The 22,524-nt window shown below is 38.6% G+C and overlaps 1 protein-coding gene across 4 annotated transcripts in view; it reads right to left on the bottom strand.

Moving 5' to 3' along the window:
* LOC120517712 overlaps window positions 1-22,491 on the bottom strand; it is an 87,232-nt gene extending 64,741 nt beyond the window's left edge. For 3 of the 4 annotated variants that reach the window (XR_005631093.1, XM_039740165.1, XM_039740167.1), the window contains exons 1-2: window positions 22,389-22,491; window positions 21,632-21,776 (exon numbers count right to left, since the gene is read on the bottom strand). Coding sequence is in view for 2 of the 4 variants with exons in the window: in XM_039740165.1 (XP_039596099.1) it covers window positions 21,632-21,775 (144 nt within the window). In the remaining 2 variants the exon portion in view is untranslated. Of the gene's footprint in view, window positions 1-21,631; window positions 21,777-22,388 lie in introns of those variants that run through there. The other variant, XM_039740166.1, reaches the window with a different exon arrangement.
* Window positions 22,492-22,524: the final 33 nt, after the last annotated feature.

The raw sequence follows: 22,524 nt of genomic DNA, 5'->3' as shown, positions 1-22,524 counted from the left end.
ATAATGAGATTTTCTGTTCCAGTCCTTCTCTGCTAATCCCCTTTATCTGATCAGTATTTCGACAATGTATTGCCAGTGGTTCAATGGCAATTGCAAACAGCGTGATAAGGGGCATCCTTGTCTAGTGCCACGTTCTAGTTTAAAGTAGTCTGAGCAAATGTTGTTGATGCAAACTGAAGCTTCTGGGTTAGTATACAGTAATTTAATCCATGCACAAATGTTCGGCCAAACCCAAACTTCTCCAATGTAGTAAAAGGTATTTCCATTGAATCATATCGAATGCTTTTTCTGCATCCAATGATAATAATATTTCTGGGGTGTTTGATTTAGTTGGTGAGTATATTACATTAAACAGGCGTGAAGATTTGAAGATAAGTGTCGGCCTCTAATAAATCCAGTTTGGTCTTGTGATATTACCGAGGGGAGCACTTTCTCCATCCTTCTAGCTATGATTTTAGAGAGTATTTTAACGTTGTTATTCAGAAGTGAGATTGGTCTGTATGATGCACATTGTAATAAGTCCTTATTTTGTTTTGGAAAAACAGTGATTAGTGCTTGGCGAAAGGTTTGAGGAAGAGATTGGTTATCTCTGGCTTCTGTAAATGTTGCTAATAGGAGGGGAGCTAGCTGAGCTGTCATTTAAATCATACTCAAAAAGGAATACCCAAAAAAAGAGCATATATACAAATTCATATGCATTGTTACAGACTGTTTAGAGAAAAGTGCCACTAGATACACATAAATATATGATGATATAGGATACAGAGCATTTTCCACAGTGTTCAATCCTTAAAACTGCACTGTACTGATATTCTGTTTGGGCTGAAATTTTAATTCTGCAATTTAATGTAATGTAAATCAAAAACATGTATTTTATGTAATTAATGTATGCAATTGTGTCATATCATTACTGTTAATTTTGAATAAGACTCACAGTCCAAAGACATGCAGGTTAGGTGCATTGGCGATCCTAAATTGTCCCTAGTATGTGCTTGGGGTGTGTGTGTGTGTGTCCCTTGCGGTGGGCTGGCACCCTGCCCGGGGTTTGTTCCTGCCTTGCACCCTGTGTTGGCTGGGATTGGCTCCAGCAGACCCCTGTGACCCTGTGTTAGGATATAGCAGGTTGGATAATGGATGGATGGACTACAAAGGACACTTAATACAAAGTAAGATCTCACTCTGTTTAATGAAGTAAACAAAATTAAAACTATTCTAACTTTGAAAACACTTATGCACCTAAATGTAGAATGCTGCAATGCATTTGCTTGAAAATTCCAGTGGATTTTGCCACCTCTCTTATTGCGCTAGGTATCTTAACTTGCGGTATCAATTTTTTTTGCACGAATCCGAGAGAGACAAAGCAGGCCGAGTAGAGGGGGGCAGGGCCTTCCTTACTAGCAAACGAGAGAACTACTTAACGGATTTAGATCAGTTTTTTTCTAGAATTTGCTTCAACATTCTGGTTGATTTTGCGACTTCTCTCATCGTGCTAAGAATCATAGTTTGCTTGCAGGAGTGATATATTTATGCTAATCTGAGACAGAGGCTCCAGGCTGAGGGGAGGGGGAAGCGTGACATCAGGAGTGGGGAGGCGCCAGCCTCTGTTCAAGTCTGTGTAGTTCTCGTCACGTTTTTGAGTTTACCTTGCCTCCACTTAGCTAGCAATACCTTTTTGTTTATTGATTTTTAAAGTCACTACTACTGCCTGAAGAAGGGGACCTGACTTGCCTCGAAAGCTTGCATATTGTAATCTTTCAAGTTAGCCAATAAAAGGTGTCATTTTGCTTAAGTTCTCACTACATCCATAATGGCTAACACGGTACAACACCCTAGTACTACAGGCTAGCAGTAGCAATTCACTAAAAAGATGCCAATGTTAAGCAACACACTCACAGCCCAAAACTGTATACAGTCCATCAACATCAGTGCAGAAACAGAGGTTGGCAACCTGTGCAAACAAATTTGTCAAATCCTCTTGGTAGCTCCAACAAGACAGAACTTTTTCGTACCTGTTGACATCACCCTTGTAGTCTTCAGCTGAGTAGTTCTTCTTTTGCATCTGTCTGTATCATCATAGGAGGCTCCCAAGACATAAACAGTTTAAAAGCTGGATCACGGTCATTTTTCACATCCATGGCATCTTCATCTAGGCTTAATGTCTCTTTTGGCTTTGGTACTAGGAAACTTTAATCAAGTAGCACTGATCTCATGGAGCCAGATTTGGGTATTCAACAGATTTTACATTTTTAGCAGAGAAGAGACATACCTTGATCAGACATATGTCTGTTATGCAATCTTTCTTTTCTTGCTGTATCTTCAGGACTTAACAGCTTTAATTTCTGAATACCTCTGAACCAAGCTCTGAAATTACCAGTGTACAAGAAATGTGAAGAGCCAACAATTTGTCTTGACCACCAATTTTGCAACTAAAGTAGAGCAATTATGCTTTTTAAGAATTGCACTCATGCTGCATCTTTGAAGCTTCAGAATATGCTTGGCACAAATGTAACAGAATTTATCACAGCTGTTGTGACATTGATGATACATTTCTACCGTAACAAATGGTAATCTACACAATATATTTTAAGCACACACATTGTGCCTGTAGACCATATGCATCTGCATATGTACAAAATGATAGCACTGTAATGCAGAGCATTTGTGAATGAGTGCTGCTTTTAGTCTGTCCTGCCAGTGACCATTCTGTGAAAGCATATCCAGGCAAGACCAAGTCATAACACATCCATTGCATGATGCTCAGTCTCCACTGAGTACATGACCAAGAATGCCTAGACTAAACAAAATAACTTACTTAAGAGGAAACCACATAAATAAGCAACTGCAACAAAACAGTATGTGATAGAAAAGGTGATTTTTAAGTCCAGCATGGCAAAAATTTATAAGATACACCTAATAGTGTCTATGATGCAAAACCTTTGTTGTCCAATGTTTTCAACTAAAAAGGAAAACTAAAAGTTATGCACCCTAGAAACCAATGGGAAAATGTCCACTTTTCTTTATAACCCTTTTTCAGCTGTAGGTACCATGTTGTGCAGCAAGAACCTATTTCATAGGGTGCTGCAATAACCAAAGTATGGAGAGTCACAAGGTCACCTAGTGCCAGAATGTAAGAGTGGCACTGTAACCGAATTGGACCTTCGGTTGCATCAAGTTGGGTCTCACTGAAGAACAGCAAGGTGCACAAGCAAGAGAGACCATACATAAAAACAACATGCCCACTGTGCTCAAGAAAGAAGTTGATCAGTTCCAAACAGACATACTAAAAGAGGACTGTAAGAGCCATTTTCCTAGTTCTATAAAATGTATGAATATTTACTAGATGATAATGCATAAAATATGGGAGGTTCCTAAAACCCCCGTTAATAGAATTGAGTTGGTATTTTCCTGTCATTTCTTAACAGTTTTTGAGTAAACAATGTCCTTTAGTAAGTGTTTAGCCTTACCTTGTGTAAGGTACAGAGGCATACGGTTTTTTAACCGTTTCCTTGGAAGAATTCTTTTTGTGCTCGCGTTCGTGCTTATGCACGTCACTGAGGCTGGCGCATATCTAAGTGCCAACGGCCTAAGGGTCTTTTGAGTGTGAAGTAACTCGTAAATTAAAAGATCTATGTTTTGAACCGTATGTTTAAAGCATACAGAAGAAGAAATAAATAACCTTTAACTACAGAAGTAACCAAAGCTTCATAAGAAAAACTAAGTTTATAGAAGATACATTTTTCCCTTTTTGCCTTTATTCTTTGTGTGTAACTATTTTTCTTTTTATTTTTGTATGGATTATTTGCCTTTAACTTTCACTAAATATTTTTAAAACAAACTTTTGGACTGAGAGATTTCTTTGACACGCGTCTTACCCGTGCCTGACTTCACCTTACGCAAAGGCGGCTATACTAAAGTTAAAAAACCTGCCTGAAGTTTTGAAACCTGCTTAAGATCTGAACCTGCCTACGACTGAAAGTTTAAAATTGCCTTGGATCATAAAAGAAAGCAAGCCTGCATTTTCAACGCCATGGCATCTGAGTTCGGGAGCCAGAGAACATTTCGAACCCCCATTGAAAGTAACAGTGGTGTGAGTGGAAGTCACAACGATCAGGATGTTTCAATGGAAGATCATCTTGATGATGACATAAAGCCGTCCAATTCATTAACATCTAAACTTCAATCTGAAATAGACTGCAAATACAAACAATTATCTAGTGTGATGAAGGCTGTGAAGGAATTTTAAAAAAATGAATATAACTGTGAAACTATACAATCGATCATCAAGAACTCGTTCTTTAACCAGAGAATTGAATATACAAGGTTAATTGACAAGCTCTTATCCCTCCAAAGCAATGAAGATATACAGAAAATGCTACAAAAAGACTTTGATGCTAAAATGGAAACTTTTCGCACATTTTCGGAAAATACGATGGAATGGGCATTTGAAGTACGTCAAAATATAAGCCTCAACCAGCAGCCTGACTTTTCGGCTAGCCAATTCAAGGATTACAGAACGAAGAATGACTAAAGTATAAGTCATATAAGTTTGGCGGCGAATTCAGCCAAAGCCTCCCAAATCTCCGCAAAATCTAAACATAGCACAAGTTCAGCCGGGACTTCTATGAGCCATCAGATCTCAAGAGGCAGCACACGCTGTGCTGTTGGCTAAAGCGGAAAACCAAAGAAAGCAACAAGCTCTAGATTTGGAAGAAATGCAGTTAAAAGCTAAGAGAAAAGCTGAGAAAATGCAGAGAAAAGCTGAAGAAGCTCAACTGAAAGCTAAAAAAGATCAAATGGCCTTGGAGGCAGCTATTGCAGAATCAGAAGCGAAATTAAAAGCACTTAAAGGGCGCAATTGCAGTCCAAATAGACTGAGCCAGAAACCAGATGCGAACAGTTACAACTTTACAAATACGAATGAAAGTAAAAATAATCCTCAACAACCGCCTTATCAGCAACAAAACAAAGCACCTCTTCAACAATCGTTTTATGATAAGCGCTACGATCAACAGAAAGAACAACAGTATAAGACACAAGCTCCTAATGTACCCCATAAAAAGATCCCAGTGTTTGAAGGCGATCCATTGACTTATATAAACTTTATAAGAGCATTTGATCGAATCATCGACCAAGAAGTGAGTGATCCTGGTAGCAAACTAGAATATTTGATACAATTCACTAAAGGCGAACCTAAAAATATAGCTCTAAATAACTTATACTTACCGCCAGAAGAAAGATATAAAAATACCAGAAGAACGTTAGAAAAATTTTACAGAAACCACGCTCATATAGGAGATGCTTACATGAAGAAAGTAAGGAAGTGGCCACATTTGAAATCAGGAGATATTGATAGCTTAAAGACATACACGCTCTTCATTGGTAATTGTAAAAGTGTTATGTCGGGCTTAAAAGACGGACACGAATTCGAAAACAATTTAAATATCCGCATTATGTCATCGAAGCTTCCCCAAGAACTACGAGAGCTCTGGCAAAATAAAGCAACAGAGATGAAAGTAAAGAAAGAAGAAAACCAGGTCTAGCTGACTTGTATATAGTTTCTTGGAAGATCGACTCATAGTTTCCCTGCATCCAATGTATGGTGCTTACTATTCAAACTATACCTTCAAAAGAGAGAAAGAAAAGGCTGATGAAAAATATCCTGCAAAAGGCAGAACGAGAAAGGACAACTTCGTCTCAAATTTTGCCACTACTGTTGAAAAAGAAAATAAAAAGGAGACAACTGAGTGTATACACAGTAAGCACTGTTTTTTCTGTGACAAAAAGCATGATCTTAATGACTGCAACGCAATTCAGAAATTAACTTATGAAGGTAAAATTGACTTTTTGAAATCCAAAGGCTTATGCTTTAAATGTCTAAGACAAGGACATCTTAGCAAAGATTGTGAAGAAAAAATTAAATGCAGTATATGCTCTCATTTCCATCCAGCTATTTTGCATATAAATAAAGAAAAGGACTCCGATGATAAAGCTAAATCCATTAAAGAAGAGAGTTCTAAATCGAAACAGAAAAGCGCTTCTTCTACCAAAGCGCCCATAACACCGAAAGAGTCTTGTATGGCTACCGAGGTCGGAGATAGTGTCATAGCTGCGGTTCCAGTTAAACTCAAATCCAAAGGGAATGAAAAATATATTGAAACATATGCTCTAATAGACCCATGTAGCTCAGCCACATTTTGCACAGAGAGCATAAGACAACAATTAAACCTTTCAGGAAGAAAATCGCTTATGTATCTCAACACTCTATACAATCTAGAAAAACCATTAAAATGTAAAATCTTAACAGAGTTACAAGTCAGTGGGATAGAAGAAAACACGTTTTATGATTTACCAGAGGTACGTACAGCAACTGTTATACCTGGTAATAAGGATAAAATTCCTACTCAAGAAGATATTTTGAAATGGCCTTACCTTAAAGATGTACACCTACCCCAAATAAACGCAGAAGTAGGTTTAATAATAGGTACAAACTCTCGCAAACTCTTAGAGCCATGGGAAATCATACATAACGAAGGAGATGGACCTTTTGCAACAAGAACACCTCTAGGTTGGACTGTTATTTGTTATACGAAAGAGACAGATAATGAAAGTGAAAAAAGATGTTCAGTCAATTGTGTAACAATAAAGCAAGTAGAACAAATGTTACTCAAGCAATACAATATAGACTTTCCAGAACGCTCCTGTGAAGAAAAAGAGGAAATGTCACAGGAAGACATTAAATTCATGCGCATAGCCTCAGATACTGCAAGTCTAGTGAACGGACACTATTGCATTAATCTGCCTTTTAAAGATGAAACACTTAAAGTGCCAAACAATCATTGTATTGCAAAACAACGTGCTATAGGACTTAAAAGGAAACTTACAAGGTACCCGACGTTTCATGAGGATTATAAAGCGTTCATGAAAGACATTTTAGACAAAGGTTATGCCATAAAGGTACCCACTGAACAGCGGACCCTCGAAAATGAAAAAATATGGTACATCCCTCATCATGGAGTATACCATCCAAAGAAAAACAAAATAAGAGTAGTGTTTGATTGTACAGCCACCTATCAAGGTTTTCTCTAAATGAACAGTTGTTGAAAGGACCTGATTTAACTAATACACTCATCGGTGTTCTTACAAGATTCAGAGAGGAACCAATCACTCTCATGGCGGACATTAAATCAATGTTCTATCAAGTGAAAGTACCAGAAAAAGACATGGATCTTCTTCGTTTTCTGTGGTGGCCTGAAGGTAATCTAAACAATGAACTTGAGGAATACAAAATGACAGTGCATCTTTTTGGTGCTACTTCGTCAGCCCAGTTGTGCCTCTTATGCCTTAAGAAGAACAGCAGAGGATGCAAGGGACATAGCTCCAGAAGCTCCAGGAAGCAGTTAACACTGTGTTAAATAATTTCTATGTTGATGACTGTTTAAAGTCAGTTGCTACTGAAGAACAAGCCATAAAATTGGCCAAAGATCTTAAAGCCCTTTGCTTAAAGGGAGGATTTTATCTTACAAAATGGATAAGTAATAGCAGAGCAGTTTTGCTGTCAATCCCTGAAGAAGACAGGGCAAAAGATCAAAAAGACTTGGACTTAAGCCATGATCTGTTACCAGTTGAAAGAGCCTTGGGTGTTCAATGGTGCACACAGACTGACAGTTTCAAGTTCCAGGTAAAGCTGCAAGATAAGCCTGCTACAAGACGCGGCATTCTGTCAGTGGTCAGTTCAATATATGACCCACTTGGATTTCTAGCGCCAGTCATACTGCCTGTCAAGCTTATTCTAAGAGAACTGTGTAAAGAAAAATATGCTTGGGATCAAGAAGTGGAAGCTAAGTACATTCAGCAATGGAAAAAATGGATGGACGATTTGCAGCTACTTGTGGATTTTAATGTAGTCAGGTGCTTTAAACCGCCTGGATTTGGTCAAATAATGACAGCACAAATGCATCATTTTGGAGATGCTTCAGAAAACAGGTATGGCACTGTTTCCTACCTCCTTTTGACTAACAAAAAAATGAGAGACATTGTTCATTTCTAATGGGGAAATCAAGAGTGGCACCACTAAAATCTGTCACTATACCAAGGTTGGAACTTACAGCAGCAGTGATTGCAGTCAAAATGGACAAAATGTTAAAACGTGAACTGCAGATTCCCCTGCAAGAGTCAATCTTTTGGACTGACAGCACCACAGTACTAAGGTACATCGCAAATGAAAGTACACGCTACAAAACCTTGCCAACAGAATCGCAGTGATAAGAGAGCACACGCAACCTTTGCAATGGAGGTACGTCGCATCTGCGCAAAATCCTGCGGATCAGGCATCAAGAGGTTCGACAATAGAAAGTTTCACCAAAAGTAAGACGTGGATACAAAGCCCAAATTTCCTACTACAGCCAGAGCACGAATGGCCTAAGAGACCGGATGAGGTGGACTTGTCTACTAGCGATGATCCGGAAATCAAATGGTGTGTAACAAATTTTGCATGTGTAGAAGAAAAAACTGAACCGGTAAAAAGAATTATAGAGTACTACTCAGAATGGTACAAATTAAAGAAAACAGTAGCTTGGTTCCTTAAGTTTAAAGAAGTGCTAATACGCTTGAAAGAAGAGAGAAAGGCAATTCAATATACAGTTAGCCAATCTGGACATAGCCCAGAAAAACAAAAGACGCTGATCGCGAAACATATGAAAGAATACAAATCAACAATGAGACTAAAGCCTCTGTCTCTAGATGACTTGTCTAAAGCAGAAAATGAGCTTATTCGCCTAAGTCAAGTACAAGCTTACCCAGAAGAAGTTAAAGCACTAAGTAAAAATCGGCCTGTAAAGAAAAGCAGTAAAATCATTAAACTGGATCCAGTCCTGCAAGAAGGAATATTAAGAGTCAGAGAAAGACTCAGCAAATCAGCTATGCCAAAGGAAGCTAAGCATCCTGCAATAGTTCATAAAAACTCGCATATCGCTACACTTTTAATCAGACACCTTCACCAAGAACACAGACACTGTGGACGTAATTATTTGCTAGCAGAACTACGTCAAAAATACTGGATACCTCAGGCAAACGCAGCCATCAGAAAAATTATTTCGAAATGCACTACGTGCAGAAGATACAATGCGAAGCTGGTGAGCAAAAATGGCAGATTTGCCAGAAGATCGCCTAGCACCCAACAAAAAGCCTTTCACTAATGTTGGAGTTGATTATTTTGGACCCTTTTTTGTCAAAAGAGGATGAAGCTTAGTCAAAAGGTATGGAGTAATTTTCACCTGTTTAACAACTAGAGCTGTGCACATTGAGATTGCACACAATTTAGACACGGATTCCTGTATCCAAGCGATTCTCAGATTTAAGAGTAGAAGGGGCCGGGTTAAAATCATGAGCTCAGATAATGGAACAAATTTTGTTGGAGCAGAAAGAGAAATACGAGAAGCCACAAAAAAATCAGCAATGAAATGATGCGAAGAGAAATCAAATGGATTTTTAACCCACCGTCAGCCTCTCATCAAGGCGGAGTTTGGGAAAGACAAATCAGAAGTATAAGAAAGATTTTAAATTCGACACTAAACCAACAAACACTCGATGATCAAAATCTTTATACACTGATGTGCGAAGTGGAATCAATACTAAATAATAGACCCCTTATAGAGACATCTAACGATCCCAACGATCTGGAACCACTCACACCCAATCATCTATTGTTATTGGACACTGAACCCGATAAGCCACCTGAACTAGTTTCAAAAAACGAATCATATTCAAGAAGATGCTGGAAACAAATTCAATACATGGCAGATTTGTTTTGGAAAAGATGGACTAAAGAGTATTTGCCAATACTTCAAGAACGTCAAAAATGGCTTACACCAAAAAGAAACCTTGAACAAGGAGACATCGTTCTAATTGTGGATAAAGCTACACCTCGCAATTCATGGGTAATGGGTTGAGTCACCAAGACAATGCCAGATGCCAAAGGTGCCGTCAGAAGAGTTTGCGTGCACACCAAGAACGGTATACTAGACAGGACCCGTGAGCAAACTGTGCCTGATCCAGGAGGCGTCAAATAATTAAAATGACTCATCTTCTTTTACATGCCTAATTTTAAAGCCCTTTTTAAATTTAATGCTTGTGTTTATACATTAGAGTTTAAGCTAGAAAGTTTCCTAAGCTTAATATTTGTGTTTTTATAGTAGAAACTAAGTTAAGCTTCTTAAGGTTTGTTTAAAGTTTGGTAAAGTAATGAAGGCTCTTATTAAGTAAAGTTAAGTAATTGATTTCTGCCCTAGCATAAACAATTAGGGGCCGGATGTGTAAGAGCCATTTTCCTAGTTCTATAAAATGTATGAATATTTACTAGATGATAATGCATAAAATATGGGAGGTTCCTAAAACCCCCGTGAATAGAATTGAGTTGGTATTTTCCTGTCATTTCTTAACAGTTTTTGAGTAAACAATGTCCTTTAGTTAGTGTTTAGCCTTACCTTGTGTAAGGTACAGAGGCATACGGTTTTTTTAACTGTGTCCTTGGAAGAATTCTTTTTGTGCTCGCGTTCGTGCTTATGCATGTCACTGAGCCTGATGCATATCTAAGTGCCAACGGCCTAAGGGTCTTTTGAGTGTGAAGTAACTCGTAAATTAAAAGATCTATGTTTTGAACTGTATGTTTAAAGCATACAGAAGAAGAAATAAATAACCTTTAACTACAGAAGTAACCAAAGCTTCATAAGAAAAACTAAGTTTATAGAAGATACATTTTTCCCTTTTTTTGCCTTTATTCTTTGTGTGCAACTATTTTTCTTTTTATTCTTGTATGGATTATTTGCCTTTAACTTTCACTAAATATTTTTAAAACAAACTTTTGGACTGAGAGATTTCTTTGACACGCGTCTTACCCGTGCCTGATTTCACCTTACGCAAAGGCGGCTACAAGGACCATTGCAGCTGAAACCGCAAAGATCACAAATGCAGTGTAATCAGAATCGTCAGCATGATGGTGTTCTGACATTTAATTGAAAATGTAGGTACCAGAAGAAAGATTTAGTCAAAAGCCAGCCTAAATTACTAAACCAAGTATGTCCTATCGGTTATTAACACACAAAATGTTAACTAGAAATCCTTAATTGAAAAATGAAAACAGAAGGATCAATAAATGAGGTTTCTTTTTAAACAAAAATACACTAATGAAGACAATTAGTTTGTTACTATCTACAATCTTGGAGAGATATATATATATATATATATATATATATACATACATACAGTGGTACCTTGGTATACATCCTTAATCCGTTCCAGATCCTTGGACTTTTACCAAACAGGACTTATACCAAACAAATTTTTCCCATAAGAAATAATGAGAAAATGATTAATTCGTTCTCATGAAGAAAAAAAAAATCCTATTGTTATTGGCATATTATACATTGATGGGGTTGTATAAAATAATTTAAACACTACTTAATACTAAAATACATAAATACAAAAGCAATTAGATGAAATAAATGAAAATGACTTGTCCAAAAACAATGAGTTTAATTTTACTGCACAACAAAGGAGAGGGTTACAGCTCTTCCAAAGGAGCCACTTCAGGCGATTGTGTAGCACTGCCGTTGTTGTTCTTCTAGCAGTGTTCAATCCAAATCCCTAAAGCAGATTCCATCCAGACTACTGCCTTATTACATCTACTTACAACTCGTTTTGAACCCTGGTTAAAAGGACACTGCGGCCGTAGATCTTATATTCCTTTCCTACTTTTTAAATAAAAAGAATTGTAGCCTTCAACAAATCCAAAACGCGTTTACCTTTTCGGCAATCGTTAACATCTTCCGTTTGCACTTGGGCACGGCCCCTGAAGCAGTAGCAGATCGTTTTGAAGCCATAATGAAGAGCTTGACTATGCACAAAGATAAACACAAAAGAGCACAACTCTTTACACAGCGAAACACGTTGATGCTGAATGAGCGAGACGAGACTTCCTGGTTAACACTGCATTCAGCACGTAGGAACTTAACTGCGTGCTCTGATTGGTTAGCTTCTCAGTCATCCGCCAAGAGCGTCCCTTGTATGAAATCAACTGGGCAAACCAACTGAGGAAGCATGTACAGGAAGTAAAAAAAACACATTGTCCGCAGAACCCGCGAAAAATCCGCGTTATATATTTAGTTATGCTTTCATATAAAATCCACAATAGAGTGAAGCTGCGAAAGTCGAAGCGCGATATAGCGAGGGATTACTGTACAGGTTAAAACTTGGCCCTTTTTTTTTTGAAGACGCACGCCCGGTATACCACACGTGTTGTTCTAGCACACAAGTCGTATTCCAAACAAAGGTCGTATACCAAGCAAAATATTTCACCTCTAAACAGGATGTATACCAAGTTGGACTTATTCCAAAGCAGACGTATACCGAGGTACCACTGTATATATATATGTATATCCTACTAGGGGGCTTCACCCCCTGCTCGCCAACCCCTGTGCTTGGTTAATTGGATATACTGTACAACTTTTTTTTTTGGAATTGTTTCAATTTCATTATTTGCACTTTTACTTTAAAGCTTCATTAAAAACAATATTTTTTGGAGACACATTGTGACAACGCAACATATAACTGCCCGTGAGTGAATATTGTTTCTGTTTCTCTAATAAATAATCCAACTTTTTCTAATGTTTGTCCCTGTAATTTATTGATTGTCATAGCAAAAGCTATTCTCACAGTAAACTGTAAACATTTCAATACGAATGGCATATCACAATCTCCTTTGGTGTGTAATGTTATTTGTAGAATATATACATTACCTTTCTTGTTGCCTGTTAAAATTTGCATCGCTTCTCCGTGATCATAAATATACACCTGACCGAATTGTGTATTCTTTGAAATTCAACTTGTTGTTGCTTTAAATGTTGTGGGACCACAGATTCTCATAGCGTATGGTCCATTATTGTGTAAATCTACGCTTTGTGCATTGAATGATGCAAAGGCGAAAAGACTGTTTTCTGCTCTTTTAAAACAGAACAATGATTTTTGAAATGTTGCAGAAAATATGGCAAACCTTATGCTTTCAACTGATATTTGCAGTTTTGTCATGTTAGCATCTTATTTTTTGCTTTAGGTAAAATGAAATTTCATGATGTGAAGTCTACAATTCCACATCTTCTCTGAAAATGTAGCTGTATTTCTTTCCAGTGGTTTAATTTCCTGGTTGTCATGTAATGTCATGTAAACCCCTAGGTGGTGCTGTGTCAGATGAATACAGTGTTAATAGCATCTGGATTTTTGTGATATTCCATTTTTCCTCATTGTTGTGTGGACTCCTGTGAAAATTCCCAGCTTTACATTATCTAGCTGGAAAGTATATGAGCAGCACCTTATATATTTAGCTTGTCATTTTATATGTACAGCATGTATTTTATATAAGCTTGGAATGGTAAGCTGTTTACATGGTAATACTTTTGTTTTGCTAAACTAAACTATACTCCATGTCTTGCATTTTATATGATTAAAAAGTGTTCCTTTAATTCTTTTGAGCAGTATATATATATATATATATTGTGGCAGTAGGGGGCAGTAGTGCACCCTCGAACCCTCAGGTACAACTCCGGAGACCAGGTTACAGTCCAAGACTCTTTATTATTTTTTCTCAATGCACCAAGCACCTTCCACACTACTCATTCACTACAACTACACACAATAACCTCTCCTCCTCGCCCAGACACTTTGCTCCTCTCCCACCCAGCACAGCTCAGTGTCTGGACTGAGGCACCGTCCTTTTATAGCCCCTGACCCGGAGGTGTTCCTGTCCCAGCAGTCCACAGTTCCTTATTCCTTCCGGGTCAGGGCAATCAGTCTTTCACATCACCCCGGGAGCACGCCATTCCTTCCCGTCCGTGACTGTGACGTACTCCCGGGTCATAAGGCACAACCGATCCCACAAGTCCCCCCACAGCGACTCCTGGTGGTCCCCAAGGTATCCAGCAGGGCTGTGTATAAACACTACAAAGTCCATAAGGCCCTGCTGGACCTCGGGGCACGATCCTGGTGTCGGGAGAGCTCCTCCTGTCGGCCTGGGGGTGCGGACCGGCCTGGGAAGCCGGCAGCCTTCCACAATATATATATATATATATATATATATATATATATATATATATATATATATATATACATACATACAGGTGCCGGTCATAAAATTAGAATATCATGACAAAGTTGATTTATTTCAGTAATTACATTCAAAAAGTGAAACTTGTACATTAGACTCATTCATTACGCACAGACTGATGTATTTCAAATATTTATTTCTTTTAATTTTGTTAATTATAAATGACAACTAATGAAAGTCCCAAATTCAGTATCTCGGAAAATTAGAATATCAATTAAGACCAATGCCAAAAAAGGATTTTTAGAAATTTTGCCCAACTGAAAGGTATGAACATGAAAAGTATAAGCATGTACAGCACTCAATATTTAGTTGGGGCTCCTTTGGCCTGGATTACTGCAGCAATGCGGCGTGGCATGGAGTCGATCAGTCTGTGGCACTGCTCAGGTGTTATGAGAGCCCATGTTGCTCTGATAGTGGCCTTCAGCTCTTCTGAATTGTTGGGTCTGGCGTATTGCATCTTCCTCTTCACAATACCCCATAGATTTTCTATGGGGTTAAGGTCAGGCGAGTTTGCTGGCCAATCAAGAACAGGGATACCATGGTCCTTAAACCAGGTTCTGGTAGTTTTTGCACTTTGTGTAGGTGCCAGGTCCTGTTGGAAAATGAAATCTGCATCTCCATAAAGTTCATCAGCAGCAGGAAGCATGAAATGCTCTAAAACTTCCTGGTAGATGGCTGCGTTGACCTTGGACCTCAGAAAACACAATGGACCAACACCAGCAGATGACATGGCATCCCAAACCATCACTAACTGTGGAAACTACACTGGACCTCAAGCAACGTGGATTCTGTGCCTCTCCTCTCTTCCTCCAGACTCTGGGACCTTGATTTCCAAAGGAAATGTAAAATTTACTTTCATCAGAGAACATAACTTTGGACCACTCAGCAGCAGTCCAGCTGAGACGCTTCTGACGCTGTCTTTTGTTCAAGAGTGGCTTGACACAAGGAATGCGACAGCTGAAACCCATGTCTTGCATACGTCTGTGTGTGGTGGTTCTTAAAGCACTGACTCCAGCTGCAGTCCACTCTTTGTGAATCTTCCCCACAGTTTTGAATGGGTTTTGTTTCACAATCCTCTCCAGGGTGCGGTTATCCCCTGTTTGTACACTTTTTCTACCACATCTTGTCCTTCCCTTCGCCTCTCTATTAATGTGCTTGGACACAGAGCTCTGTGAACAGCCAGCCTCTTTAGCAATGACCTTTTGTGTCTTACCCTCCTTGTGCAAGTTGTCAATGGTCGTCTTTTGGACAACTGTCAAGTCAGCAGTCTTCCCCATGATTGTGTAGCCTACAGAACTAGACTGAGAGACCATTTAAAGGCTTTTGCAGGTGTTTTGAGTTAATTAGCTGATCAGAGTGTGGAGCCAGGTGTCTTCAATATTGAACCTTTTCACAAAATTCTAATTTTCCGATATACTGAATTTGGGACTTTCATTAGTTGTCAGTTATAATCATCAAAATTAAAAGAAACAAACATTTGAAATACATCAGTCTGTGTGTAATGAATGAATCTAATATACAAGTTTCACTTTTTGAATAGAATTACTGAAATAAATCAACTTTGTCATGATATTCTAATTTTATGACCGGCACCTGTGTGTGTGTGTGTATATATATATATATATATATATATATATATATATATATATATATATATATATATATACTGCTCAAAAAATTAAAGGAACACTTTTAATCAGAGTATAGCATAAAGTCAATGAAACTTATGGGATATTAATCTGGTCAGTTAAGTAGCAGAGGGGGTTGTTAATCAATTTCAGCTGCTGTGGTGTTAATGAAATTAACAACAGATGCACTAGAGGGGCAACAATGAGATGACCCCAAAACAGGAATGGTTTAACAGGTGGAGGCCACTGACATTTTTCCCTCCTCATCTTTTCTGACTGTTTCTTCACTAGTTTTGCATTTGGCTACAGTCAATGTCACTACTGGTAGCATGAGGCGATACCTGGACCCTACAGAGGTTGCACAGGTAGTCCAACTTCTCCAGCATGGCACATCAATAAGTGTCATTGTCAGAAGGTTTGCTGTGTCTCCCTGCACAGTCTCAAGGGCATGGAGGAGATTCTAGGAGACAAGCAGTTACTCTAGGAGAGCTGGAGAGGGCCATAGAAGGTCCATAACCCATCAGCAGGACCAGTATCTGCTCCTTTGGGCAGGAGGAACAGGATGAGCACTGCCAGAGCCCTACAAAATGACCTCCAGCAGGCCACTGGTGTGAATGTCTCTGATCAAACAACCAGAAAGACTTCATGAGGGTGACCCAAGGGCCCCATGTCCTATAATGGGCCCTGAGCTCACTGCCCAGCAGCATGCAGCTCGATTGGCATTCGCCATAGAATACCAGAATTGGCAGATGCACCACTGGTGCCCTGTGCTTTTTACAGATGAGAGCAGGTTCACCCTGAGCACGTGACAGAAGTGAAAGGGTCTGGAGAAGCCATGGAGAACATTATGCTGCCTGCTCATCATTCAGCATGAGCAGTTTGGTGGTGGGTTAATGATTGTCTGGGGAGGCATATCCATGGAGGGTCACACAGACCGCTACAGGCTTGACAAAGGCACTTGGCTGCCATTAGGCATCAGGATGAAATCCTTGGACCCATTGTCAGACCCTATGCTGGTACAGTGGCTCCTGGTGCACGACAATTCCTGGCCTCATGTAGTGAGAGTATGCAGGGAGTTCCTGTAGGATGAAGGAATTGATACCATTGACTGGCCACCACACTTTCCTGACCTAAATCCAATAGAACACCTCTGGGACATTATGTTTTGGTCCATCCAATGCCACCAGGTCGCACCTCAGACTGTCCAGGAGCTCAGTGATGCCCTGTTCCAGATCTGGGGGGAGATCCCCCACAACACCATCTGTCATCTCATTAGAAGCATGCACCGATGTTGTCAGGCATGTATACAAGAACACAGGGGCCATACAAAGTGCTGCGTACAATTTTGAGTTGCTGCAATTAAATTTTGGCAAAATGGACTAGCCTGCCACATAATTTTTTCACTCTGATTTTTGGGGCGTCTTTGAATTCAGAGCTGTGTAGGTTGATCATTTTCATTTCCATCAAACGATGTGGCATCCTTTTGTTCCTAACACATTAGCAAGTCTATATCAGTATAGATATCCAGGAGGATTTCTTTTTCCCATTGAGATCTGATTCGTTTTCAAAGTGTTCCTTTAATTTTTGAATTTATATATATATATATATATATATATATATATATATATATATATATATATATATATATATATATATATATATATATATATATATATATATATATATATATATATATATATATATATACACAATATATATACACAGTGCATCACTTTTTCCACATTTTGTTATGTTACAGTAAAGCATGGTGGTGGCAGCATCATGCTGTGGGGATGTTTTTCAGCGGCAGGAATTGGGAGACTAGTCAGGATAAAGGGAAAGATGACTGCAGCAATGTACAGAGACATCCTGGATGAAAACCTGCTCCAGAGCGCTCTTGACCTCAGACTGGGGCAACGGTTCATCTTTCAGCAGGACAAGGACCCTAAGCACACAGCCAAGATATCAAAGGAGTGGCTTCAGGACTTGAATCCGATTGAACATCTCTGGAGAGATCTTAAAATGGCTGTGCACCGACGATGCCAATCCAACCTGATGGAGCTTGTGAGGTGCTGCAAAGAGGAATGGGCAAAACTGGCCAAGGATAGGTGTGCCAAGCTGGTGGCATCATATTCAAAAAGACTTGAGGCTGTAATTGCTGCCAAAAGTGCATCAACAAAGTATTGATCAAAGGCTATGAATACTTATATACATGTGATTTCTCAGTTTTTTTTTATTTTTAATACATTTGCAAAAAACCTCAAGTAAACTTTATTCACGTTGTCATTATGGGGTGTTGGGTGTATAATTCTGAGGAAAAAAATGAATTTAATCCATTTTGGAATAAGGGTGTAACATAACAAAAAGTGGGAAAAAGTGATGCGCTGTGAATACTTTCCCGATGCACTGTGTGTGTATATGTATATACAGTATATATATATATATATATATATACAGTATATATATATATATATATATATATACAGTATATATAGTATATATACACTATATATACAGTATATATATAGTATATATATATATATATATATAGTATATATATATATATATATATATATATATATATATATATATATATATATATATATATATATATATATATATATATATATATATATATATATATATATATATATATATATATATATATATATAGTATATATATATATATATATATATATATATATATATATATATATATATATATATATATATATATAAAATCCTGAAAAGGAAAAGCAGGGTGACAACACGTGGTCTTCTCTGAAGTTCTCGGAAGACGCTTAAAAGACCCGCGAGAAGCTAACAATTAAATAACACTCAGTCATGTAAAGGCACATTGCACACACAGACCCTGTGCTCTCAGCACATATAAAGCGTATAAGGACAATATGTTCTAGATGAAACATCAATGACTAACCAAAGAAGAAAGAGCTGCGCGGAGAAAAGAGACCTAAAAGTGTGGGAGAGAAAAAAAGGCAGATAAGAGATTATGAAAGCAGTGGAATTCGAAAGGCTCAAACAAACGATGGCACAATACACATGCACAGAAAGGTAAAGAATATGGAAGCAGTAAAATGTGAAAGCATTGTAGCGTCCCAGTCAAGTTGAAGCCTTTTTTGGTTTAAGTGACTGTTTAGTCCGATTGAGGGAGGGTGGAGTACAGCACGGAAGACTATTAGCAGCGCAACAGCAGCAGAAAGACAGCAGATGATCTGATGGCACTTCTTTAGCATGTGTTCAGCCCAAAACCAACACAATGCGAGCAGCATTATACGTCCTGAGAAAGAGAGTTAACCACACCCGGGGCTGGAAATAAAGGACAAGTATTGTTTTTACAACGTCACGCGAGACAAAGCAGTGAGACAACATTTAAAACAAGTCCACGAAAATCTAACCAAGCAGTTGTTGGATTGCTGTTGGCAGACCCGCTTCATGTGCTCCCAGCTCTTAAAACAATGACAAGAGACAAGCAAAACACGCAGCTCGCCAGCAACAAAAAGCCTGCAGATGATCAGACTGCTTCTTCTTAGCGTGCGTTCAGCCAACCTAACCCTCGCCCCTTGCCCCACCCCCTTCACAACGCGAGCGACAGAGATGCGAAGTGGCAAAATGACATCAGCTGTACAGGCATTGAAATGATCGGGCAGCGAGACAAGCAGAGCAGGCTGCTTGCCAACAGCAGAAAGACAGCAGATGATCCGACGGCATCTCCTTACCGTGCGTTCAGCCACATCCCCTTCACAACGCGAGCAGCATTATAAGTCCAGAGAAAAAGATGTAACCATGCCCGGGGCCGGAAATAAAGTATTGTTTTTACAAAGGTTTTAAAATAAAAGTGAAAATAATGCATATGTAACAATTCCCATGAAACTAACAATCTCTTTAAATTGTATATCCGATAAACCAAACACACACATAGTATACGTGGATGTGATACAGTATTTGACAAATAATACAAAGAGTACACAACATGTGTTTCACCCTTATTAGGGCTCATCAGGCGTACGCACTTTTGAATCCCCCAGCACCTGAGGTGGAGCCTCTTATGTTGCACCATGGCAAAATACATCTTATGTACTATTTGTACGATTTAACAGATACTGTATCACATATCTATGAGCTGCTTCTTGAAACTATGGGGACGTAGCATATGTTTGCCGAATGGCCAAACAACCACAAGCTTTACCTGGTAGGTAACCACCTAAATAATCAGATTGTAAATGTAATACTCCGATCTTCACCCTGTTGTGTGGTAACAACCACAGTTATTCTCATGCAAATTATGACATCAGCAATGAGAAATAAATTCAAAATGGTGATGATAGAAGTCATAGCTGTCATACGGGCTGCAAGGGCATCCTGGCCAGGAGAGGGGATGGGTCCTTACCCTGACAAGAGACTTCTAATAGGCAGATAAGCATCCCAGCCGGGAAGGAAAGAAGGAGCAGACCTGGAAGGAAGGATTGGAAAGGATGGAAGGATGGCCCATTGAAAAGAGAAAATATAGCTGGGGGTTTGTTATTCCCCCAGCACGCTAGATGGCAACAGTATCAGATATCAGTTCCCTTTGGAAAGCCAGCAGGGAATGCAGGGAAATATAGTCCAGAAGAGCAGCTCTGCTGGAGTCACTGGGTGCTGCAAAAGGGTGCTACAGGGAAATACGTTCCTTGTTATATTGGACTTCCATATGACCTGGAAATACTTCCATTGGGCAGGAGCCCTGGCACTGGAAGTATTCCAGGGTCCTTAATAAAAGGGAACACACTCCCTTGGACAGGCGAGTCAGGGCTGAGTGGAGTTGCAGTTTAATTAATGGTTACTAGTAATACCTTCTGTTATTTGTGTTGGTACCTTGTTATGGGGTCATTTGGAATTTCTTCATTGGCTAGCGTATGTGATGAAATCTACTCATGCTCAGACAATAGTGGAAAGAATATGGTTCTGTGGATTTCAGGTTTAACTTTGTAAATACTTATAACCAATATGATACACTGGACCCTCTTGCCTATTAATTCAGCATCACGCTTTGAAAGGCCTTACAAATGATTTACAGCACAATGGTCTTTACCAATCAGTTCTGCTTTGAAAATATATAACTATTAAATTTAAAAAAAATTTGAATAGTTCCTTAAATGTTACTTCGATATATTTTAAGTCCAATTCCAAGTCAACATTTTGTGGATTCTGGATGAGGGTTATGCTATAAAAACAATGGCAAGTGCAGTCTGCCTCAAAATCAAATCTTTTCTTTTCATTATAGCACACCATACAAAAAGAAATACAGTATTTACTTGATCTACTTTAATTGAAGATTTAATTAAATAAAAGACACCCATCCATTTTCAATCCTGTATTTCCCTGTTCAGGGCCTTGATAATTGGGAGTTATTTCATACCCATTTTCAGAAGAACAACCAATGGTTACAACCCACCCTAGTCCTGAACTACAGTGTAAATGCGGTGAAAAAACAATTCCATACCACATTCGTTTTAGAAAGATGTTATTTTTATTACAACGCTACAGAATAATTCAGCAGTAACAAGTCCAAGTATAATCTGGCTGTGTGCGGGCCAATCCACTTTAGGGCAATCTTGACACACAAACACTAACAAACAATCGGACAATATTTTTGACACGCAAGACTGCACTTTCAAGAATTAAAATAATCCAAGCAAAGCAAAGTTATGCTGTTCTCCGTTGATACGTAACGTACCTAAGTAACAGAACTCTAAAAGGTAAAAAAATGCATTTTTATAATTTCAGTTATATTCAAAAATCAAACTGACATTTAAGCTTGTGAAAAAATTATACAGAAACAATCATGATTTACCACTGGTGGCAGGATGGTCATTCCATAGAATCGGATTATAGACGAGCAGCTGTTGATTTTTGGTTCAGCCTTGTCAACCGACGCTTGAAATTTGTTTTTCAAGTGTTGTCGCTTGTACTCACAGAATCGTTCATAACTCTCCATTCTACAACATCAAACACAGCAATATATAAATATATACATTTTTTCTCGGAACATTAATGTTAAATCATTATTTTTATGGCACAGGAATGATCAGTAAAACATGCCGGGATTTAGCATAAAAATGTGGTTTCGAGACCCAAAATTTTTGGTAAAACTGATAACGCTGTTTGCAATATAAAATAGCCATCTTAATATAGTCGCTATATCTTATCTATGATGCAAAGATCAATTAAAATAGGTTAAACATGGTTAAACTCTTGAGAAAACACAAATCCAACTACGTTGCAAGTAAAAAAACAATGTAGGGGTATCACAGATCTAATTCATTTATATTTAGCTGGATGTAAAAGTTCACTGTCATTACTTATGTCCTGTATACACTCAAAGATACACAGAAACATTAGCTCAATGGTAAATACTGTACATTTAAGCAATATACGCTAAATCTCATTTTTCACTAACTCGAAATGTGCAACTGGAATAACAGAACAAAACATGCAGCTGTAAGGCACACCTTCAAGGGGCGTGATTATGCTCTGTATAAGCGATACGCTAGTAAATTCTTAAGATAAGAACGATGCTCACATACTAAATAAATCAAAAGGTAACGTACCTTTTTCAGCGCCACTTCCTGTTTGCCTCAGTTATTTACGCGGCCACAAGTAGGCGGGATAGATGTCATACACTGGAGTGGAACGAGTGGGGTGCAAGCGGACTGACTTCCCGTGCAGCACTGACGTCGGCCAATG

This window comes from Polypterus senegalus, chromosome 17 (genome assembly GCF_016835505.1).
Source record: "Polypterus senegalus isolate Bchr_013 chromosome 17, ASM1683550v1, whole genome shotgun sequence".
In the NCBI taxonomy this organism is placed as follows: Eukaryota; Metazoa; Chordata; class Cladistia; order Polypteriformes; family Polypteridae; genus Polypterus; species Polypterus senegalus.
This window is presented reverse-complemented; position numbering and strand designations above follow the sequence as displayed.